Consider the following 25,038-nt stretch of genomic DNA (forward strand, 5'->3'; position numbering starts at 1 on the left):
ATTCCTGAAAAACAGTCATACATAGCACCATCCTCTCTTCTGACTTGCTTGCCTCGCCTTTTTATAGACACTATTATATAGATATTATATAGATACTATTATATATATTCTATAATATATATATTATAGAGAATATATATATGTGTACTATCATATAGATATTCAGATTTTTGAAACTGAATTATCCTGATTTATGAGGTGTTGCTAGTCTTATTTTATCTTGAATAAAAGGACCTCAATGCCATCACGTGGAAGCAGTGAGGGAGGGAACTCACCTAGACAGTATTACAGAATATGCATGTTTTGAAGTAGGTGCTGTAAGGTTCTTCCAGCAGTTGGCAGGTGATAGACAAGTCAGTCCTTAACTATCAGACAAGTCTTTTCTCCATGATGGCAGCTTCACAAGAGATAGAAGAGGTGTGTACATGAAGGGGAAAACACTGGATTTATTTTTGGTTTAGATCAACTTTCTCCATTTGTTAAACTCAGGAAAAAAATCAAAACCTCTGTTTTAATACTCTAAATGCACTAAATAACCACCAAAAAAGTGCTTTGGATTCTGCAAGACCGCTTGGAAGCGTGACACATAAATGAACATAGCATTTCAATCATATCATAATTGAAGATGCCCATCCTTCCCAGATCAGGTTTTTCCATTTTTGCATGAAGGTATATTCCTTTTCATTGTTCCCTAAGGTCCCTTTCACCCAGTCATTTCAGCATGTTGATAACGACAGCCAAGTCAAGGAATGAAAATAGAAGGCAGCTGGTAAGATAATCCTGGACGTCATCCGGATGCAAGTGAAGCATGAGCATCTAATTCATTAAGGGAGAGGGAGGATTAGGGTGGTGTTGAGCATCTATTCTGTTTAATTTGACATTCCATTAATTTAGTCTCTCAGTGGACAGGACAGGAGGTGCAACATAATTATAGCTCAGAATCTGAAACCTCTGGCATGTCTGAAGACTTATTAGTTTTGAGGCAGTTGGCTGTGGGGAGCATGGCAAGAGAGATGAGCAGACTTTGTGCTCGCTGTACCCAATACGCTTCGGTAATAAACTGCATGTAGGGCTGATGAAGTTCTCCTTGGAGATCAGAGACACTGCCTCTATACAGCAAATGACTTTCCAAGAGCTTTGAGAGCAGAAACTTCCAAGGATGCTTCACAAGGACAGTCTATTTTGTATCAGACAAAACAGCTGCTTTAAAACCTAGATGGAAGAAGTAGAATCCTAAATTTCTCAGAGTGAACAGCATTGCTGAAAACACTCTGTTCCCAGTGAGCCTCTTCCTGCACAGCTACTCAAACAGTCATAATGATTCACCAACCAAATTCTGCTCTGAACAAATGTTCAGCTGCAGCAAATCCACAGGCCCTGCTCTGACATGTATTCAGCCTTAGCAAGTGGTGTGCACATCCTGCCTCTGAACCACCACTCTGGAACACGTGGGACACAACATTTTCACAGGAGTTCTTGGAAAAAGAATTATTGGAAAACATCTGCACTCCCACCTCTAAGTATCAAAATGAATGACCAGATCTTTCAAGGGCTCTCAAAATACATCACCAACTGGGGAATCTGAGAATTTTAGATGTTCCCAACGCTTTACAACAATAGAAACAAACCCTTTAATGTGTCCCTCACTCCAGCTGACATCTCATCCTGAAGTCACATCAGATTGTATTTCTTTGATAGAGAGCCAGATGTGTGAAAAGATATGAGGAGTCCCAACTAATGTGTTTCTCACAGAAAAATTGACATCTTGATACCATATTGATTTAGTCTACTGGATACTGCTGGCTATCACAGGTGCAGTGTTATAGAGAGAAAATCTGACTCATTAACAATGACACAAATCACAGTAGACATTTAGATAAACTTAGGATGTACAAACAGGCAGACCTTTAAACTGCATTTCAATGTAATTAGCTGAGGGCTGGCAGCCAGATGGGCAGTACTGGAGACAGAAACTCTCAGTTAAATCATACAACAAAGCATCAGGAACTTGTCATCACTGTCTGTCACATCTTGTATCCACAGAAGTCAGAGGGCTCCAGCATTCAGACCATAGCCCCTGGCCAGGTGACCAAGAGTGTTACCTTTGCTCCTGCAATACATTTAAGGGCCTGCTGGAACTGAATGAAGACATTTGAAGAGGTAAAACCCACCTGGCAGATGAAACCAGTGGATGAGCACTGCCGAACCCAAAGACTGAATTTCCTCTTTTTCCTCTTGCGCAGCTCCCTCTCTGTACAGGTAGCAATGAAAACAGGATCCTCATCTATCAGGGGCTCATGTAGTACCTGCAAGTGGCAAAAAAAGAGGCAGGGAAAGAAATGGGAGAATACATGATTGCTGAAAAAATGTTGCTTTAACAACTTTCAAGGAAATACAACCCTTGCACTGTGCTTGTGTGCATCACCCCAAAGAAAGAAGCAAACCCACTTTTGTTTGATGCTACCATCCAACAAAAAACAAAGCCTGGCCAAGCACACCCCATTATGCACACATAATTTGCAAACATTGCAAGGCACAGCTCTCACTTCTTACAATCTGCTACAGTTCAACACCCCTCCAAAATGATGCAGGGGATGGGACAGGGAGAGTGGATTGTTAGCAGCATCTTTCTCCATGCTTCTTCATAAGCTTCATATTGCTTGCCAGAATGTCTTCCACCCAAACATCCCCTACAATTAGTTGTAAAGTGCATTCCTTGGTTATAGCAAAGGATAACATATAATAAAGAGAGAGAGAAGTTAAGGGAGAAAAAGATGCTTTCTGCTGCCACTTAAGGAGGTGGTGAAGAGACAGAAAATATTTTTCCTGGAAGCAGCAGCTTTAGGGAAGTCTGTCTTGCCTCAGGAGCTGAAAAATTTGAAAAAAGGAAACCAGGATAAGCCACCAGAGGCAGGAATAGAAAAAGATAAGGCAGACTGGAGCAAGTAACAAAGAACTGTGAAAGTGATATAGTTTCTGCATTCTGCATCCAGACGATGTAAGTGGTTCCCTGTTTCTTATAACTGTTTTGTTACACTTCTCTCCATTAACTTAGCAGCAAAACTGGAGTGTCATACTGCTAGGTATCACACTGCAGAACTCACCTATAGAAAAGTAGCTCCCCACAGCTCACAGGCAGCTGTGTGTAACATACACATACCTGACTGCACGATGTGCAAGTTGTCCAGCAAACCACTTGTGAAAGTGCAAAGACTTGCAAACTGTTGAAAAGTCTCAGCTGATGAATGCTGACCAAATTCAGATATGTACATCTAAATCAGAGCAAGTCACTGCAGGCTGCCCTCCTCGTACATGAGGGGAAAGCAGTCCCAGCAGGCCGTAATTCATACCCTTGTAAAGACGTGCAAAACAGTCAGATGAATTATAATTTAAAGGAATCTGTTCTTTTCCAGTGACCATCCCTCCAGGAGACAGGCTCAGATACAGGTATGCAGAGGCTCCCACCCTCAGACAAAGCCTTTCCACGCCTGCATTTGTGCTACTTTTGTGCACATCTGCACAGTCAGTGGCAGAATTGAGAACAAAGCTGCAGTAAACCTAGGAGTGATGCTTGTAGGAGAGATGTGGTGGGTGAGCAGTTAAGCACCAGAGATGAGCAGCTGCTGGCCTCCTGAATACAAGATGCTTGCTGAACATCACTCTGTCAGCCCAAAATAGGCACCCGCGCCCTCCCCACGCAGTGATGGCTGCGCGCTGTCATTTATACGCACTCCACTTCTTAGCGACTCATGAAACATTCACAGGACCATCTGAAAGCACTCTTGTGAAATGTTCAAATTATACACCAAAACGCAGATGTGAGCAAGGAGAGCTGCACACAAAGCTATTTGTTCTTCCAGCTGCAGCTGTCCTGTTTCCCTATTGAAGCCAAATCTTCCTCTCTCAAGGTCCACACAGAACACAACCCTTCCTATCTAAAGGCCATCTGGGGCATTTCCTGCTTCCACCTCAGAGGATCCTGAACAGCATTTTACAAATATTAAACTTGCCCTCGTTCACTTTTCCCCTGCTGGGTCTCATGAGCAGGGGGAAGGAGCAAGTCCTTTGGGATAGGGTTGGATACATGGTTAAGGATTTCTTTGCTTCTGGAAAGACTCCTGCCAGATCCCATTGAGTGGTGTGGTTCCACTGCTATAATCTCCCCTGCTGTAGGATGGAGAGCAGCAGAGAGAAAAGGCTGTACAAGCACCCCCTTAGGACATCTTTTACCCTCGGTCATTAGCTTCTTTCCCTCTGCACCACAGCATCAACTCTCCTCACAGCAGGTCTACTGCATCCTGTCTACCTTTCACACTCTTTCTGCCTTCTGTGACACTGTAAGGCCTGTCAGTCTTACATCTAGAAAGCAAATCTGAATATTTAAAACCTCTCTCCATCTTCCTTTTCCTCCTGCCCATGCTCAGCCCCATCTTCCTCCTTTGCTCCCCTGTACTGAATTTAAATAATTCCTCTGTCAGTTCCTACTCAACTTTTGTGAAGAGAGAATAAAAATGTGAACAGACTAGGGCAAGACCTGCTGTTGCTGCAGAGACGAAACGTGGACAGGCAAGGAAAATGAACTGAAAATCCTGGAGCTTCCTCTTCCTTCAGAGAGTGGGGAACAAGTGTTGTCACCCCTCCACATGCAACCACTGCTTCAACAGCTGTAAAGAACTTTGCCAGCAAGGCACTGTATAGGCTGTGTCTGCTCCTGTCACTAACATGGTGTTTTTAGGACAAAAGTTAGCCATGTTGCTACTGGCTCATCCTATTAGTTAGTTTCACCCTCCTGTATTCTCAGTCTCCTTGCTTTTCCTGTAATCTCAAATCCATCTATTTGCCAAATCCCCATGCAAAGTTATATTTGATCTCTCTCCATTCACCATCTTGCTGTTGCTGCAACACACTTTTACAGGAATGAATTTACTGCCCCCATGGCATATTCTTTCCTGCTTCTCATCTTCCTTGATAAAAATCTACTTTCAGGCTTAATTGACTCCTACACTTATTCCTGGCCGCCTCTTCACCATCTTTTCCTCACTCCCCAAGTGCTCCCCTCTTCCTATTCTGACTTCCTTTGATGCAAGATAGCTTGTGGATTTCTTCATAGAAATCATCCCCATTCTCTTCTCTCGAATTCCCAGTTCTGTTCAGATCTTGGAAGCTCCTCATCCTCATTGCTTTGTTCCCCCACTGCTATCACACCCTTCCCTTCCCTTCCCTTCCCTTCCCTTCCCTTCCCTTCCCTTCCCTTCCCTTCCCTTCCCTTCCCTTCCCTTCCCTTCCCTTCCCTTCCCTTCCCTTCCCTTCCCTTCCCTTCCCTTCCCTTCCCTTCCCTTCCCTTCCCTTCCCTTCCCTTCCCTTCCCTTCCCTTCCCTTCCCTTCCCTTCCCTTCCCTTCCCTTCCCTTCCCTTCCCTTCCCTTCCCTTCCCTTCCCTTCCCTTCCCTTCCCTTCCCTTCCCTTCCCTTCCCTTCCCTTCCCTTCCGCCTGCCAAGCTTTAACTGTTTTCCCCTCAATATGTATTTGTACTCCAAGTGTTGCAAACAAGACTCCAATATGGGACTCCATCAATATCTTTCACTCACAGAACAAAACAGCCACTGTCAGGAGTGCCTTTCTTTCTTCTCCATTTTATATCATTTCCAATGCTCTTTCCACACCAAAATTCCACCCATCCTCTCTCACCAGAGCCCAAACAGGCTTCTAGACAAAGCCCCAAATCACTAAGTCTTTTGTACTTGGAACTCCTGGACTCCATATACTTAGATAGTGAACCAACATATCTGGGAAACTTCTCCCCCTGAGCTCCATGACCATCCACAACACAGGCTGTCTCTTCAGCCTGCCTCCTAGAGAAGCTGCCCCAGCTTGCCTCATCTCTGGCTTTTGGGGGGTACCATCCAGTTGCAGAAGCCCTGGGTAACTGCAGCTGGATGCAGTCAGTCATTCCTCCTGCAAGAGTAGCTCATGCTTCTGCCTCTCTGTTCTGAAGCTCCTCCTGTCTAATCTAAATTCTCTTGCTGGTGTCTGACATCTCTGCTTGCATATCTAGCTGCCAGTTCTGATTTCATTATGCTGCATTTGAGAGCATCTCCATTCCCTTAAGAACCCCTCAGTATCTCCTTCTTTGGTCATTGCAGACGTCCCTCTCCTCCTGCTGCCGATATCATTGGCTGGTGAATCTGAGTGTCAGTTTTTACCTCCTACTTGCAAAATCTCCTCATCCAGGCAATGCCTGCATTTTCCACGCTGAGTAAGAGCTCTAAAATGGCACTCATTTTAGAGTAACAACCCACCCACCCAGACAAGCTTACATCCAAGACCCACAACCACCCTGTAACAGTTTTACTCAACATAAGGCAACCTTCTCCTACAGACTACTGCTGAAAAGCTGTTTTCCTAGTCCATCACACTGACCACATCACTTTTCTTAATTTCTCTCTCATAGTTCTTCTCCAATATAGCAGACATTTCCCTTCTCATTTTCAGAGTTCTGCTTGGCCTATCCACATTTTACAGATCCTCTTTGTCATCATTCAAAGGTTAACGCTATCCTCCAATGGAGCCATGATTCCATGCTCCTCTGCCCATTTGTTCAGTCTTCAATCAATCATCTTAAAAAACAAAAAGTCAGTTCTTACAGCACTCCATTACCATTAGGTAATTTAAAATTAGCAATGATGTTTCATCATTTTCTGTTGCCAAATTCCCTAAAATCTTCATGAAATGATCAACTGGCCAAGAGCTACAGGACATCAGAAATTTACCTTGCTATTCAACAGTCTTTTGCTCATTTGTCTTTCTCTTGCTTGACGTCTTATACTTGGCCAGTGTTCTTTGAATATTTATGTATTTGTGTCACACTCACAGAAGCCCTAAGACAGAATGATTCTCATTTGGGACCGGCTCCCTTAACTCCTAAAGAATCATTTTGAGGACAGGAAATCTGAAATACAGAGGTACAGCACAAGCAAGATCTTATCATTTGGAAATACCCAATGTCAAATGAACATTTAATCAGGAAGACACAAAAGCAAGTTAAGCAGACTGGTTTTGCCCCTCTGTGTTTTCAAAGAGGCTGTCATCTAAAGCTGTGAGCTGGTTTGGAACAGCTATGTTGAAACTGCTTAGGTGTACCCTATGATACCACCAAGAGTGAAATACAAAGAAGCTGCCCAGCAATTGGCCAAAGTTTAGCACCTGCCCTTGGAGCAAGAGGTTGGACTTACACCCCTCTTTTTGCCAGGGGGTTCACTCCCGCTGGAGACAAGAAGGTGACTATTCCCAGCTGCTGTTTCACTGGGCAGATGCAAGACTGTTTGGTTCCAAAACACCAAAGAGAAGGTACTTTAGAGAGAGGGAAGCAGAGAGTACCTGGAGTTATGCTCCTGACCTCTCCCACACCAGTCAGGGGCAGTCAGAGACAGCAATCCTGTCTAGCCGCATCCTGCTGATGAGCATATAAACACTCAGCAGGCACAGAAGGATATTTGAGCAGTGATGTTATTTCCCCTAAACTCCTCTGGTTTCTGGAATTCAATGTATATCCTTGGCAGCTGAGTACCTTTGAATTTGTTGCTCTATACCTCCTGAGCCCAGGCAGGGCATCCTCCCTGCCTTCAGGCTTGCAGACAGTAGCACAGCTGCAAAGCCAAGTAGCAAAGAAACAACACTGCTTACAAGAACAGACCCAAGTCTCCACCTCTTGTTGATCAGGTAGAGGCAGTGTTGATTTACACAGATGATGCTGAGGAGGCATAACATGTAGAGAATATTTCTGCCATTTTTTTTCTAGGTCAGAACATCATTTTTTTAACTTCAGAAACTACAGCTAGCATTGCTGATACACAATCAAAATTTTCTGGACTTTCAATTCCTTCATAAGCTGAAGAGTAATTATTTCCTTTTGTTTGCTCAGTATATTTAGCAAAATAATTATAATTCACTAGATTGCTTTCTTTGCTGGCTTAGTTCTTTCTCCCTGTTTCCTTTCATAGCAACTGTGGTGTTATTTTTACAGGCACATTTGGGCAGGGGGAGGCGTCACAGATTAGAAAAAAAACCCTAAGTATTTTCTGACAGAGGTTCCACTTGAACAATCTTTTCCAGCTCTCCACAAAGAAAAGATCAAATCTATAGAAGAAATAATTGTGAAGGCAGATGTTGTACTGCCTGCTGGATGCAGACTGTCCCTGCTCTGTCCATAGGGGTGAGTTAAACGTGGAATCTTCCTAATCTGTGTTCTGTGAATCTACATTGCCAGAGAAAAAAGGTCAGTAACAAGCCTAGCCATAAGCCCAAACAGCCCTGCTACATTCAACAGCAGTGATTTAGCTTGATTCAATATTCAAGAGCTGGTGATTCAGCTGTTTGAAGCCACTTACAAGAGGACAGCATAAAGCTCGTGGGTCAGCCAGAAGCCACCCAGGTACCACAAGTCTCGTGTTTAAAATATGGATGTACCTTAAGCAACAAATCCATTCTGAACTTGGGATTTCAGGTATCGCTGACCACAGAAACCTGGGTCCCCCTTTCCAACTGGCTTTCAGAGGCAGAACTCCCAAAAGCCCATCTAAGTGATTTTCCCCCTCATTTTTCCATTTGTTTCTGTGCAACTGGCTTATTTTTAATTATTTCTGGTATTTCTCAGTGGGCATTCTGGGTTTGTTCTTTACTGCAGTCTACGCTCAAGACAATTTGCAGGGAGAGGTCTTTCCTGCTGTTTTGAGCAGATGGGGTCCTCATCTCTTGAGACAGGTAGTGTGAAGCCTTGACTGATGGTACCCAGGAGGATGTGCACAAGGCTTCTTTCAGGAGGAGGCCTGGAACATCCCCCAGTAGGCTACTGGAGGTACACTAGGGTATTTTTAACAACAGATTCAAAACCTTATTCTTTCTCACAGTGTTATTTTTGAAGCCGTATTTTAATGCTTTGTGTTCCACTCAATATAACTGAAACATGCTGCATAGAAATCACTGACGTAAACACTGACAAAGGAGCAGAGAAGTGGAGGGGGAAGGAAGAAAATTGGGCTGTCTCTGCTTCTTCTTCCCCCTTATTTTTTTTTAAAGTAGGATCTCCTTACCAAGCTCAGGATAAGAACACATTTTGCTTGCAAAGATTTAGATGTTTTACCACTGCAAACAGGGCACTGTGATTTTGTCAATTCAGTTCTCAAGCCTTGCTCGGGAGAAGGGATATACATGCAAATAAAATCTTATTCTTTAATGGATTTGCACTCACAGTGTGTGCCACAGCACACCATTATACCCATTTGCATTAGACACAGTAATCACATTTCTGAAGCCTTTATCTTCTGCCCATTGAATTCAGCAGGCATAAGGATAAGATTTCATATCTTTATGGGAGCTCAGTCCCAACAATTCCATGTTTTTCACTGCCTGTTTTGTCTTAATGGAAACATACCTTGCATAGCTTAGTGAGAACACTCCTCCTTCCTCTACCTTAACAGCTTTTTAGGCAGCTGTGTTCTCATGAGTTATATAGGTATGATTTTTATTGTCTATAAAATAAAAAAATCAACTATAATCACTCGCTATTTATTTTAGGCACACTTTAGTGGATGTGATGCATCTACGCCTTCATTAGTTTTGTGCTGTGGGCAGAAATGGGATGCTTCAGAAGGGAAACAGGAAGAAAAATAGGACTATGGACACAACTCTCTTTCCAAACGCCTAAGTGAAATATTTATATTCTGGAAATACAGAATTGATTGAAAAGTTATATCAAGCAGTAACATATTTCATGCTTATTCCTTTTTCTTTCTGCATTTCTGAACATGACCAGTAGCAACAGCTTCTAAAGCAGATCATTTGTATTGAACAAAGTTTTAATAGAGTATGATGAATATTAGAAGATTTTCACCTGTCCCCCTTTCCAGCCATGAGGAAGCAGCTGTGTTACTGGACCATACTGCAAGCACCTACTGCTAAGGTCAGGGACAGTCACTCTAGCAAACTCAACTCCTCCATCCAACTCAACCTGCTTCCCCCCAGCCCAGCTGCACCAGCTCAGTCCTTTCTACCCTTGCACAACCTGCAACCTCCCATCCTCAGGACAGCAAAACCTACTGGTGCCAGCCTCACTGAGAAGTGTCCAGGCTTGTTTAGGTCAGTAAAGCAAGCAGCTCCAGCTTGGAGAGCACCATTCCCACTGAAACTTGCTTTGTGCCTGTACAGACACTGATGAGCACTCACACAGGACAGCGCTGCTTTCTCTCATTTCACGGAGGCACCGCAGCACAGGCTTCACTGGGAAGCCGCAGCTCTTTCCCCAGACAGCTGCACTCTGCACTTTGTGTCACAGTGAGACAACCAGAGCGCACGGTTCAGATGTTCCCTGCCAACAGCTTAACTCTTACCTGGGCTTGTGAAGGTCTGAAAGCAGAGTCAAAGCCATTCTGCAGAGAGTCCAGAAAAGGCTGGATTTTGTAGAGGCTATGCGTTGTCTGGCTCGAGCGGAAGGCCACAATGTGGAAGTACTTCAGAATCTTCTCAAACCTCGATTGTGTCATGATAAGTGCAATGCTCTTGTTGCTGTAGAAGCCGCTGCTCCAGATGCTGAGAACAGACTCACAGTGGTGGATGCTGGTTGATATCATGTAGCCTAAGAAGGCCTTCATTTCTGTCAAGGTGACATCAATCCAGGCATCGTCACTACCAAACCTCTCCTGGTATTTCTTGGCATACATGTTGGTTTGGACCACCATATTCTTTAGTACATTGTCAGGGACAAAGAGCTGAAAAAAGTCCATGGCACTGGCAGTCAGGGGCATTTTCCGTGTTGGACCTAGGACAAAAGAAAGAAGGAATGATAGGCACACTCCTGATCACCACAAGGCACAATACCAGAAATTAAAAGCATGACTAATTTTTCTAATGCACATGATGGCATGTTCCCACTGTCTGACAGACTTCATCAGGAAACTTCCCCTCCCCCCACCCCCCAACATATTCTTCCTCCTGTATGATGCTATACACACTGAAAAGTTTCTCCCTCTGCTCTGCACACTCATTACTTTGCAGTATGCAGGCCTGTGAGACAAGCAGGCATTTTATTTCTCCACTTACACATTATCTGCAACTTTTATCCTCAGCAGCTGTTTTGGACTTTTTCTGGGTAGTCTTTTATTTGTCTATATGTGTGTCAAAGTAGTGCCTTCCTCCAAACAGCCCAGAAGGGCAGTGTAAGTCCTCCAGAGACAGCACTGCCCTCATGCCAGATAACATGATTCCTAGGCTCTAGAACCTTATCCCACCTTTTCTCTTGTACCTCAAATTCCTTCCTAGTTCATTGTCATAATTCTCTGACTTTCACATCTGCCCCTGCTCCACACAGTCACATACAGGTCATGCCTATGTGTTCTTCAAGTTTTGTGTCTCTGCCACCACATTGGAGTTTTATCTTGCACTCCGACATCCCCAAGAAAGCACATTACCAGAACAAGTCACAGCTACCATGTGGCTAGTGTCACTGTCCCACGTCACACTGAGTATTTTTAGCACTATAATGCATGCAGTGGTCCTCTTCCTCCCATAATGTAATAAGCCTTGCAGTCCCATGCTGTCATTACTCTAGCATTTTACTGATCTTGCACCTTCTCTGCCAGCTTCAACTACTCCATAAGAGGACGGCAAAAAAACAAAAAGGAAGCTCTAAGGGCTGGCAGCCCTGTACCAGTGTTACAAGGTCAGCCAGTCAGACACCAGATAACACTAAACCGAATTAAGAACATCAAATCCACAATACCAAGGATGCAGACACCAGTATTTACAGCCCACTCTCCTCTAATCCCTCCCACAAACTAACCAAGCTCCATTCTAAAAGTAGTAGTTTTCATGCTTGCACCTTGTGGTAGTGTTTTAGTTACCAGGTAAAGGCAGGGAACATTCTCCATTCTACAGAAGCAGTGAAAACCAATACCCTGAGAGAAGCAGCCTCTTCAAACCCAGCAGACAGGGCAGCACTTAAAAGCAGCTCTACACCCCTGTGAAAAAGACAATGTCATAGGTATAATCCCAAGCCAAGAGCTGGCTCCAAGAAATACCGCACCTTAGTGCAGCAGCTTTCAGCCCTGGGACTGTCTGAAACACTCATCTTAATCAAAAGGAGAAGGCATACAGCTTCTCATTTGGAGTTCTGCCCAACAAGACCGAGTCTTTCTTGCACTACAGGGCTCTTCGGATCTCAGCATCAGCTCTCCCCACTGCAGCAGAGTTTGAGATTAACCATTCCACAGTCTGGCTCTGCAAAGATCCACTAGCACGTTGGTCAGATCACATTCTCCAGCACCCCCATATCTCAGTTCACATTCCTCATTGCAGCAACAACTACAGCTTGCAGAAATTTTCCATGAAACAGAACTACAAAGTACACAGTACACAAATTCTATGGTTGCACTTGCTCTTAAGTCTTAATGTTTGGCTGACTCTGCTGAACTCAAGCTACTAGTAGCATCAAGACTTTGAAACAGTAAACCTCCAGATTGCAAAGAATGCCAAAAAAGCAAACAAAACAGGATTTATTTTTTTTTTTTGTAAGCACAGTGGGAAAAAACCCATCTATTTAAAGATTATTTTCCAATTTTAATTTTTTAGATTGAGAAATTTTCAGTTGAAAGCACATGCCTCTAAATTTTAAGACCAGAGGAAAAAAGCCACAAACCATGTTTTGGTAAGGACAGAAGAGAAAATTTCAGTTTAAATGACAACAGGTTTTCAGTATCAAGTGAAAAGTATGGGGCTAGAATAGATCTATTTCCTTCACCTTAACTGCTAGTACAATAATAATAAATTAACAAATGTTTTCTTCTTTTGATCAGGAAGTTTATGTTCTGCTAGCACTGGCTTGATTGTTATAGCTCACAAAAGATGCTCTATGCGTGATTCTGTATCTTCATTCTCCTCCATAACTTAACCAAGTTTTCATATTCTACAGTAGGTATGGCTTTCTGATAACAACACATGGAACAGAGTGTGTTCTTAGTTATATATGAAATTTGAGTACCTATTGAACTCAACTCCAGCAGTCAGGCAACCTCCCAGGTAGCACACAGAGATAGTTTTTAAATACCAGGCTTCAGAAGCAGAAGCTGGAAGTAGGAGTAATGTTTTAGTTGTTGTCTACAGCAAACAAGAATTCATAAAACATTGAGTTTTATGAAAAACTTCTTGCAAAGTGAAATATGTTCATCTTGAGACTTGTGGATATGGACAATAGATATGGCAGTATCTAATATAATAGATAAAAATGGATATGGGACATGCTGGACTCCATCTTTAGGGAGGTAAGAGCAGTCAGAAGCACAAAATATGTAATTTTGGTGTAATTAAAATTTCAGCAGGGCAATTTTGCCAATTTGCACGAGTTTCCCTTGACAAGTGATAATGAAACCTGTATATGGGATATGATAATCCTTTCTTAGCCAGCAGTCCTGCTCCAGCCACAGAGAACCTATCTCGTCTCCTTCCTGAAATAAATATACAAGCTTTGTATCTCATTGGTCATGCAGAACCCACACAGCTCTAAATAAGCAAGATGAATCACTTTCTGACTCAAACATCAACTGTTGATTAAATAAAATTATGAAAGCCCATGTATAATCTCATTGTCTTAAAAAACAGTCTTTACTGGCAAAGTGAACACAACTGATTCATAATTTACTGATACGCAATATAACAAGAGTGACATTGAATTTCAGTAGGAAAAGAACTGAATTTTTAACATGAATTGAGTTTTGCATAGTTAATGACCAGTGCAAAATATTAAAATATGACTTTCTAAATACACAAATATATCCCATAGAGAGAGCTAACTGTCTGCATAAGGAACTTAAATAGCTAATTTGTACATTTTGAGGATTTTTACATTGATTTAAATGGCACTTACCCAGAAGTACTGATGTGAAGAGTTCAGTGTTTCATACATGCAGTTTACCTTTCAAAGCTTTCCTCAGTCAAATGAAAGAGTGGCTTTTCCTAGTTGTCCATTCTCAGAATGACTACACAATTATCACTGTATGTAAAATTCAGATTTTTCTCTCTCCTCTGCTACAGAGTATTTGCATGGAGAATATATTTACTTTCATAGGGTTTTTTTAAAAGCCAATCAGGGATTCTGATACAAATTACAAAGTGCAAAAGCACTCTGGGAGTGTCTGAACATGCAGCCAGACCCAGTATTCTGTGCACAGTCAGGACAGGGACAGAACTCTACTGAGAAACCTCTGACTGGGCAGTACACGTGCCAGCACCAGAACTTTGGGCTTGCTCTAAGTGACCTTGTAGGATGTAGGATGTGGAAAATAACAAACAACTTCTGTTATTATACAACCTACCCACACAAGCTCTTCTTCCTTCCCACCCTGTCTGCCAGCAAAAACTTACCTGTGCAATCAGCAGCAACCACCTTGCAAGTCATTACTTCTATTTTGACTAGTTGGTTCCATTTCCTCTTTTGTACTCAGAAGGAATGACTCCCACAAAGAAACATCTCCATTTGTATGATAGTATCAAAATAAATGAAAAAACCTAAGCATGAGAAGCCATTTGTGTGTCCGTACTGGCGATCGGACTATGAAGCAAACGCTGGCACCTTGCCCTTGGAGTGCGTGCTTTGCAGAGCCTATCTTGGCTCATGGCAAACTGCAGCTGCCCTGCTGAATCTGATGTCTAGCAAGAGAGCAGGCTGCATATTCAGCTTCTCAGCAAACATAGCCACTGAAGAACACCCAGAAAGATTTAAGAAAAAGTTCAGGTGGAACTTCAGGCAGCCCCTGCACGTCATTCTCCAATCTCTGGTCTTCTCTTGAATGGGTCCCCACTGGCCACATTCTTTCCCCTGCTTTATTCTCTTTCTAGTCTTTCTTGCTGAGCAACACAATAGGAAAAAATAAGAACCCCAAGTGAATTAAATGCTTTTTCCTTATTTAACTGGTTTGCAGAATCAAGAAGTTTTGAGCATTTTTAAGAGGTTCATGCATCTTTTCCCATTTTTTCTGTTCTGATTACCAACCTGTAATTTAGTAACTCAGAGTTCACCGACTCAGAATAAGGGATAGACAGAAGATGGAAAGTTTCAAAATGTACTGTAACCTATCAGTGCTTACAACATAGCAAACAAATGTTAAGAACATCAAAAGTATCGTCATTTTGGGCAGGATAAATCAGATATGTAAGGAGAAAACACAGTGAAAGAAAATTCTTTTGCTCTGCTGTGCTAAAGACCCTGCTCTCATTCAAACTGCAGTTGAGGCCCACAATAAAACATCCCATTATGCTGACAGGGCCAGGTGTTACCCTATGTATAATAACCCAAATTGCACCGTTTGTCTTGTGCAGAGCTAATCACAGCTGACTTTGAAATTAATGCAACTTCATTAACAGCTTGGCAGACCCCAGTATTCCCAAATCAAGAACAGGAGTGGTAGAAGTATCAGTTCAAGAATTTTGAAGAAATTTTATTGTCTTCTTTGAGGAAAAATCTAACAATTTATAGCTACCCATAAGAATAGCACAGTAAGTATATTATATACAGACACATACGTAAGAAAAATCAAGCCAGAAACTATTTTTTTTGGCCATTGGGAAGAACTTTCTCCTCCAGCATATGGTACAGCCTTCAAAAACCAAGGTTTAAAAAGCCAATTAATTCCTTTTTCCTAAGTCCAAGCAATTATAGACTGTTTTATATTCCTGAAAAGTTACATTTGCAAAGGTGCACAACTTGATTTTTGGGTCTTATTTAGAGAACATAAAAAAATGCTGACAGAAGCCTTTCATCAGAAAATATTCATCCATCAAAAAAATCATGATGTCTTTATGGAAGGTGTCAATTAATGAAATATGACAGACGGTTAAAACAATTTCTCATCTTTTTCAATGTGTAGAGCATTATAAAGAGCTAAAAAAAAAAAAAAAGGCAAGAAAACAAAAAATGATGTTTTAATATTTCCCAAGTGAATATTTTTCAGAATTTCTGTTTACACTGAATTTCCTCATGTAACCTTTCGAAGCACTGGAGCTTATCTGTCTTGCCAGAACATCAGTTTTCATATCAGCTCTATTCTTAATGGCCTGGAAATGTACATCAGACCATCCTCGAGCCATGGCCAGTTTGACAGCCTTACGACAAGCCTGTCAAGACAGCTTGAAGTAAATTCATGTAACATTTCTTTTCTGAGTTTTATTCCAGTTTATTTCAGAGACCACTCTCCTGTAGGAACTGGGTGGCAAGTATCCAGGTCTTTAGGATAGTATGCTGCATGTTTTTGTTCATATTCATTAGAAAAAGCTACCAAAGCTTCAGTGACAGGACTACTTTGCTAAGTCAAAGGCATCATCCTACTTTACACCAGCTGTGCTTCTGACACAGTATTTTGGGCAAATAGACGCCTGCATCTGTTATTTTGGTAGAAAAATCTTAGCTTCCTTTAGGGACTGCCTTGCACAAGAATTCAATATAAATGACAAAAACATGATCCATACCGTGGCACTGCTTGGAGTTAAGAGCAAATTTAGGAGGACGCAATTAAAAAAAAGTCAGCGACTCCCAAGAAGACACTCTTGGCTGAGAAAGAAGAATCTGGATATAGTCCTTTCAAAGATGATCCTTTTTGTAAACTATAAGGGCTTGCTCTCAGCAGCCCATGCTTCTGAGTAAGTTTTTGCAAGGTCACCTTTACAGAAACTTACTTTGCACCCTTGCGTGGGAGCTCAGTAGCCGCACTTCTGCTCTACATTTAGTTTCAGTAAGCCTATTCCAAGCTATTTAGCAAAGCGTGATTCGACTGCACTCTTCCAACCTTTATTTATAAGCCTTTGACAATGCCTCCACGTCTGCACATAATAACCATAGTCAAAAAATTGTTCCAAACAGCTTCTCTGAAAGGCCACTTTCTCTTCCCTCCCCGGCATTAAAAAGGATTGTTTTCTTCACAGCGTCAGCAATAAAGCGATCCACAGACTGCAGTCTGACTTTTATCCATAGAGAGCATTAAGAGCTGTGTCTAGAAGCAATCCAAGGACAAATGAAAGTGGACTCAAAACCAGCACAGAGCTGCTCCAAGCTGACTCTGGTCCTAACAGTCCCTGGTCTCCACAGCAAGCAGCACTGAGTTACAAATAAATTAAATAGAGAACTTATTTAGTAAATCAAACAGTAAAATTTAAATTAAACAGCAAAATTAATGAAGGATTTAGCAAACTAAGGAACTTCCTGCAATTCAGCTTGTGTACTGGATCTTCCTGCAATTCAGCTTGTGTACTGGATCTAGACCGTCATTCAGATTTTTTAAGCATTACAGCAAATCCCTTGAGCATTAAGTGTAGCAGGTCAATGCGGCATAGGTCAGGGATGAGTAATGCACTGTTCCACCAAACACAACTCCTCCCCTGATGTGACAGTGACCTTCCAATGCCTGGGGTGATAACCAAGGCACCCTGCCCCATTCCTCCTCCATACTGCCATGTGCTGGCAGCTCAGCTTGGAAAACGTGAAGAATTTCAATGAGGCATCAAGACTGGGATACCAAGGGTAAAAAATTTTGGCTGTCACTCAGTAAATTACCTTGTGTGATAAGACACTGTAGAAGAAATCTGGGGGCATTTTAAAGAGACCAAGCAGGCAGGTCTTACACCTTTGCCATTGACCAAATGTACGTTGTACCACCAACAGCACCGGTCTGAGAAAGGGAACGTGCCAGACGTGTTGTGGCAGTCTTCCATGGAAGTGTGCCTTGTAGATTTAAGCCATGGCAAAAACCTGTTTAATTAAGAAAGTACTTATTTGTGTTTACCATTGTGTTTTAAGGCTACAAAGCTTTCAAGCTGTGACAAGTACAAAGAAGAAAAAGCTCACTGCAGCTGATGTTGACACCTTTAATTATATACTTAATTTCTGTGGTGAGATCTTGCAACCTATCAATCACCATTTTCCCAACATCCAACAGAACCTCCCAAAACACTGGTACATGGTCTTATGGTTAAAATAATTTCCAAAAGCCAAAGACCTTAAAGCAGCAGAGTTAATGCTGAAGTAGCACCATATTGTGTCCATTTACATAATTCTTTCCACATTATTTGGCTGTGGGACTGCATATGCTCCTCCTCACAGGCAAATTCGTGCTGCAGCAGCTTCCACGGCAATAGTGCACTGCGCTCCTTTGCCACTGTAGTTTTCTATTAACATTTTACTGCACTGCTCCTGGCAGCCCAGCTGACACTGGGTGCATCTAGCAGATTAGAGATGACCATCGATTTGCTGACTTCATGCACCACCTGTAATACAGCTTTTAGTAGGTCACGTAGCAGCTACACATCTGTCTGTGGGCACAGCTGTGCACATTTATGAAATAACTGCACAAAGCAGCATGGATAGTTTTATGTCAGCACAACTCCCATTACCAGCAGGGTGACCTTCATAACTAAATCCCAGAAGGCTGCTTTGGGGTGGTTCCATGGGGGGACTCCCCTCTTGCACTGGCAGCTCTTGCAGGTGCAATCCCACCATCCCATCTTTCTGTCCCAGGCTCCTGGTCTGTTCTAGTACACACTGTTCAAAAATACCATTACTCCCATGCAACTTCCTCCTTTCCAGAAATTAAAAAAAATTAAAAATCCACCTGTATAAGCATCAGCAATATTTGATGGGAGGACCCTGCCTTGAAAGGTAGGACTTTTGTGTTTGAAGAAGGTAAAATAGTCTGATATGCTTTCCAAGCAAATCATCAGAATATTTAGTTTATCATTTGTAAATAAAAGTCAATTAAGTCAATATAAGTGGTGCAACTAATGAGATGCTGAAAGCCTTCACATCAACTCCGGCCATTTACATACAACACACACATATGCCATTGAAAAATGAACCTCCAGTTTTTGAGTAAGTCTCACAAAGAAACTGTTTTGTTTAAAAATCAGTTATTTAAGAAAAAAGGAAAAAACAAATATAGCAACCAGAAATCCAGACAGTTCAGTAAAGCATTGGAGACAACCTTATAATGCATGAACATTAATTTCAGTACAGACCCTCCTAGTGATTCATCTCCATCCCACACAAGCTAAGGTAGCTACACTACTGGGCTCTGCAATTGCTTCCCAGCAGCAACAGACTCCTCCTGGAGAAGACAGGGAGTAGTTGTTAGGGTGAGCGCACGGTCCCCAAAGTATTTAATGTTACAAACAGATATAAGCACCTACTGCAGCACTTGGGAGAGGGTGATCAGCAGGGTGATGCCACAGCTCTGCTAGAAGACCTCAAAACCTGGAATCTGCCAAGAAGGCTGGTGACAAGAGCTGCATGGGGATAATATTCAGGCTTTTTCAAACCTGTTTCTTTTAGGTTGTATCAGCCTCCCTTGGATTTTACTGCTCTCTGTAGCAAAGCATGCACTTGGATTTCCAGGTGAGTTTCATCAACTGCCCAGGTAAGAAAAGTCTTCTCTGCTATCATCACCCCAGACTAAGAGGCAAAGGAGCTCCCATCACTCCATATTGCATTTACATTCACATACCTGCTTTTAAACTCATAATTCCCTCGCTTTATATTCTCCATGTTCCTCCCCAACATCCTCAAAAATCTTGGGACCAGAGGTAGATGAGAGTCTTAATATTTTCTTAGGACACCCAAGGTGCAGGGTGGAGATCATGTATTTGCAATCTTTGCTAGGGTCAGGACTCCTTTACATATGTACAATATGCCTTTGTGTGCGTTTTGTTTTCTTTTTGCTCTTACTCCTGCCCCTGTTGTTACACTGCCTTTTTCCATCCTTTTTCTGCCTGCCCTAAGAAGCGACCACTGCTTCAAGATGTCTGAACACCTCAACTCAAAACAGGCAAGCACTTGGAAAGCTCAATAAATGACTTCTATATGCCATGTACATCAACATCCCTAATCCTCTTACCACGTGCAGGATACATGACACACTCCACAGCACTCCAAGTGCTTAGGCTTCCTGATAACTCTTATAAATCTACAACTTGCCAGTTTTAAGAAGTCAGTGCACTTCTTCAACAATTGAGAGTGAAGAAGAAAGGCAGTCACCGGTGGAAAAAGATGGGATTTATTACTTGTAGTGCTTATGTTAACTTCAGGGTGACACAAATATGTTTACAAGCCATTGTACCCCCCAGGGAAGGTTTTCATGGAGTTGCATCTTGCAGAGAGCAAGCCAGAAACACAGCTCGGAGCTAAACAGTGCACAGAGTCAGAGTGGGATCCTCAGATGGACAGCACTGCTCACTCTGAGCAGCAGCAGTCCCTCAGCAACACAGCACCACTCCCACAACCTCTGCCCAGCTGCTGTGTGCAGCCTGTGAACTGCTCGGCTCCCAGCAGCTCCCACCACGGCCCATGCTGTGCTGCACGGCTGGCAGGCACAAACAGAGCAGGAACCAGGCCAAGGAACTAGGTTTGCGAGGAAAAGCATTGTGTACTTCTCCCCCACAGCCTTTCAGGCGAGATGCCTTGTCACTCTGGAGCCAAAGACTACCTCTTCAAGGACAAGTTTAGTGTTGTATTTTGAGATTAGGCAGGGAAAAGACTGAAGGTCACCACACAGGCATTGCTTACTAGTAGCCATCCAGGACACAAGATCACAGCTACACTTCGAGGTCAACTTGTCCAGGCTTCTTGGGGACTGCCAACACATGAACCAATGAAAGCTGAAAGATATCGTAAGAATTAATACTGTAAGAACAGAGTTTAGGTTATAAAAGGAGAATATAAAAGGTTATAAAAGGAGAAAGTAGCTTGTATTTCTCATCTTGGACCTAACAGCAGGATTTTACACAGCAGAGATTTTCAAAGAACTTCATTGTGTGTTTACATTTTAAAAAAAGGGAGCTTCCTGCTTCCTAAGCTTTCTGGACCTAACTGCTAAAGCTGGTTTTATATTATAGACAGATTTACTTCTTTACATGACCCTTCCAGTTCCTCAGCCATTTGTCACTACATTCACAAAGCTCTCTTTTAAACTACACTTCTTTCCATTCATTCTTTATTTTTATTTCATAAAATAAAATTAAGAAAGAGACCTACTGTGAAATTCCATCAGCTTCTTCCATCAACTTTGATACAGCTCCTTTCCTGCTCACTGTGAATGGCCCTGAATAGGTAGAATTTTACCTTCCACATCAAGAATTTATTACATGACTCCCTTAAGGTCCAGATTCTATAACCCCCATTGATGTTTTAGGGGAAGTTTAAAAAAGCCTTCACATTATTATTAGCAAAACTGGGCCTGGAGTTTTTATAGCCTTGTGTGAGAAAACCCCAAGCCTACTTGGCAAGATAGAATGTTATTTATTTGGGAAGGCAATAGAAGACAGAGAAAGCAGGTGAACATATGGCTTTTCATCACTGCTGCATCTGGGTCTTGGTAGCATCCCTGGCAGGGGGATTCAAACCACTTCACAGAAATTCTCTTTCGGGGCCTGGACTGAAGCAGTTTGGCAGAGCTGGACACAAATGACCACAGTCCTCCTTGCCAGGATCCAGGCACCATCAGCTTGGCCATAGATGAATTTTTATCAAGATCCTTTCATAGGTCTTAGCACAGTGCTTTCCAGCATGGGGTGCTCCACAAGACAATCTACGAGGGTGCTGGAAGAAAATATTTTTGTCTATTGTTAACAAATAGAAAGTAAAAAAAAAAATTAAATAGTGTTAATTTCATATTTATCTCATCCTGGTTTAAATTCTGGTTTTGTATGCTTTTATATTAGTTTATTAATAGTGCAGGCATATAATCTATAGATTAAATACACATAGATTGGGGGTACCTGTTGAAAAGACTTCTACTGACAGGGGTGAATGATCAAAAATTATGAGAACACTGCCCTAAAATTCTTCAGTAACTGCATTCAGGACTAAACCAGCCTAGCAGATACAGTTCACCCACTTTTTAGCAGAAAGCTGAATGTGTGCTCAAATCCAAAAGCTTCAGCTGATCTGTAGGTTTTATACCAATATCAAAAGGAGTCATTTCCCTTTGTCCTCCAAGAAAACTGTCTTCTTGTAAGAACAGGGGAGTAGTGGTGTCAGTCAGAGGTCCTTCTGTATTGGCATAACACTTTTCATGTCACTAAAGAAATACGTAATATTCAAGTCATATGTCACATATCACTAAGGCAGTACCACCTATGCATATGCTTATATGCATCTCTGGATTCAAAGAATAATGCACTATATTTACATCCCTTGACACTCCCCTTTGAATTTTAATTCGTGTCACTCACTAACCAAAAGAATGTATAAGAGACTTGTGCTTTTCTCTAACAGAAATAGGTTTCCAGAGCAGACACTCATTTTGCAGTCAGCCCTGAAATATATTCATCCTAAAAGCAAGACTGAGGCTGCAATATGTGTCATGGCAGGACAAAAGGGGAATGTCTTTTTATTACCAAAATTCTCTGTAGTCTATCCTGCAGCCCCTTTGCCCTCCCTCCTGGGCCTTATGACCATCACAAATTTTGATCACTCTTCGCAAACCTTAGCAAGCAAATTGGAACTCATGTTCTTCAAGAAGCACAGATTTTTCCTTTTGGTCAAGGGATTTAATGTTAGTTCCTACCACTCAGATCTGACATCAAACTTTCTGCTGTTGTGACAATATGAAGCAAACAGGTTGTACTTTCAATAAACATCCAAAGGGATGTCTTTTAAGAACACTGCAGCTACAGTTTGACAATAGTAACCTCTTCTAGGGCCTTTTCACTCTAGCGCAGCAGAAGCCATTTGAGGCAGATACTTAACCTTAAGCTACAGTGATCAAATTATTTTTAGGCATCAGTGCAACACTACCCTGATGTGCATGTTTTTGAAGTGAGATTAAGCATATTTTTTCTAGCCTAGCATTGCTCCAATAAAACAATTGAATGGTATAAGTATAATAACATCAAATGATGCAGTCTACAATAAAATACAGAAATAACGTCAAAAGAATGAATATTGGCAAGTATAGTAGAGAGTCCTTGAAGACATAGAAAAAGATATGCTTAAGATTCTGCTTAGAAAAAGTTTTTCAGTTGAGTTTAAAAACTTGGTTGCTTTCTCCTCCCTCTTCTAAATTACAAATAAGGCAGCTAATAATGACTCTCTACAGCAGCAATCAAAGAAAGCAAAACTTAAATCTTTGTTTCTTCTAAGAGAAATCTCCTTCATCTAGGAAGCATTCAAGATCCACCAGCATGTAGAATATTGAGTTCAGCCAGCCTCAAAGAGGAAACAAAAAGCAACAGCTATACCAAAACTGCTTATAAAAACCATGAGATTTTGCTTTCTTTATAGAAACTATCACTTGATTTTGCTCACATCCTCCTGCCTCTAGAACCAATGTCCAGCAGGTAAGGGACTACAGAATATACTTCACAAGGTGAGCAAAGAACCAGACAGAGACACAATCTCCACTCCTGCTAATACAGGTGATTGAGAAGGGAGAATACTCCTTAAATGCTTGCTATAAAGAATTGGGCTCATTACTTGGTGCATTAGCCTCTAAAGTTGCACTGGTCTCTTCTAATAGGCAGCAGCAGCACAGCTGCATTCACAACTCAGACACAATAAAATGCTAACTCTAAACTCCATGTGGGGGCAGTTGACACTCCTGAAGTGCAACCAAAAGAATTCATCCAAAAAGAAAGCTGAATAATCATGGGATAACCAAACACATAGATAAACACCACTATTAGATCTGAACTTACATTTTGTTGAGCTGCATACTGCATTTCTTCCAGCTTTTTAATGCTACCTCTGATGTGGTGGTGGGTGTGACAGTTCATACATTGTATCTCCCACAAAAGCAGGTCTGGAACATCAGCTGTACCAAGCGGGGTGAGCCGTCACCCTGAGAATTAAACATTCTGATCTTGTTTTCATAGTTTCTAACCACTTTCCCAGGAAAGTAACTATAAACATAGATGTTTATACATTCCATTAAAGTAATGTCTTTTAATGGACGTTTCTCACGACCACTGTGGTTGGGAAGGTGGTAACCTAACCATCCAATCCCTGGTCGTTGTCGAGAATCTATAAATACTGGAGTCACAGGATAAATGGCGCTCTTTTTCCTACCACACATTGAGCTGTGTCCATGTGAATCATTTCATGTCCAACAGCGACAGTGAGCAATGTGGGCAGGAGGCCATAATTTTGGTATGTTAGAAGTACCAGCTACTGTCTTTATGTGACATTAAGAGACAAGAACAGGCAGAGTCTGGTTTCACATGACCTCACGTCTCAACATCAACCGGCCTTTTCATCACAGGAGATGCTGTTGGAGCCTACAGGCTTTTCCCATTACAAATGTGCTGTCTAACAAGGATTGAACTCAAGTGAGCCATCTTTCAGCAAGGGCAATTCACAAGGCTGTCATCCCATCCGCTATCTTCCCGTAAGTTAGGAAAGAACTCAGTATCTGGGCGACCTTTACCTTCTCCTTCCACAAGAATGGACTTGACCACATGGGACAGAGAAAAACTACACAAAGCCTGGCTTACTAAGAAGCAAGATTTTACGAACTCCTGCCCCTGACTACCTTTAATTTTAGCAAGAATAGTGGAGACATGGTATCCAACAGAGCCCAGAGAATAAAAAGATGGAAGTTTCATAATGACTAAGAACAAGATGTTAAAATGTGAAGTATTGATAGAATCTATATTAAGATATAAGAGATACATTCATTTTTATGACAGGAGAAGATTTTAGAAAACAAAATATAATTAGAGAAATTAAATGCTGTAGCACAGAAGGGCAGGTTAGAAAGAGGTTATAGTACAGATCAAAAGGATTCAGTAGAAACTGAAAGCTTGAAAGTAAAGTTTTGAGCAGTTTTTGTTACACTTATTTCTTGTTCTTTTTCTGATTAAAGTACAGTGCTGAAAGATTCTCCCTTTAGCTGCCCATTTCAGCTTAAAAAAAAAGAATCCCATCACCCTTTTATCTTAGGAAGAAAGCTGACATTAGAACAATTGGCAGTGCACTGCTCGATGTCAAGCTGCTTCAGGTCAGTACTCAGACCCCT

At 41.8% G+C, this 25,038-nt stretch overlaps 1 protein-coding gene across 1 annotated transcript in view; it reads right to left on the reverse strand.

The window, feature by feature from the left end:
- The window catches only part of PGBD5 (piggyBac transposable element derived 5), a 59,710-nt gene that overhangs the window by 23,049 nt on the left and 11,623 nt on the right, over positions 1-25,038 (reverse strand). Inside the window, exons 3-4 of the mRNA XM_058834100.1 lie at positions 10,384-10,811; positions 2,172-2,306 (exon numbers count right to left, since the gene is read on the reverse strand). Coding sequence (XP_058690083.1) covers positions 2,172-2,306; positions 10,384-10,811 — 563 coding nt within the window. The remainder of the gene's footprint in view (positions 1-2,171; positions 2,307-10,383; positions 10,812-25,038) is intronic.

The sequence above is a fragment of the Poecile atricapillus genome, chromosome 3 (genome assembly GCF_030490865.1).
Source record: "Poecile atricapillus isolate bPoeAtr1 chromosome 3, bPoeAtr1.hap1, whole genome shotgun sequence".
Classification (NCBI taxonomy): Eukaryota; Metazoa; Chordata; class Aves; order Passeriformes; family Paridae; genus Poecile; species Poecile atricapillus.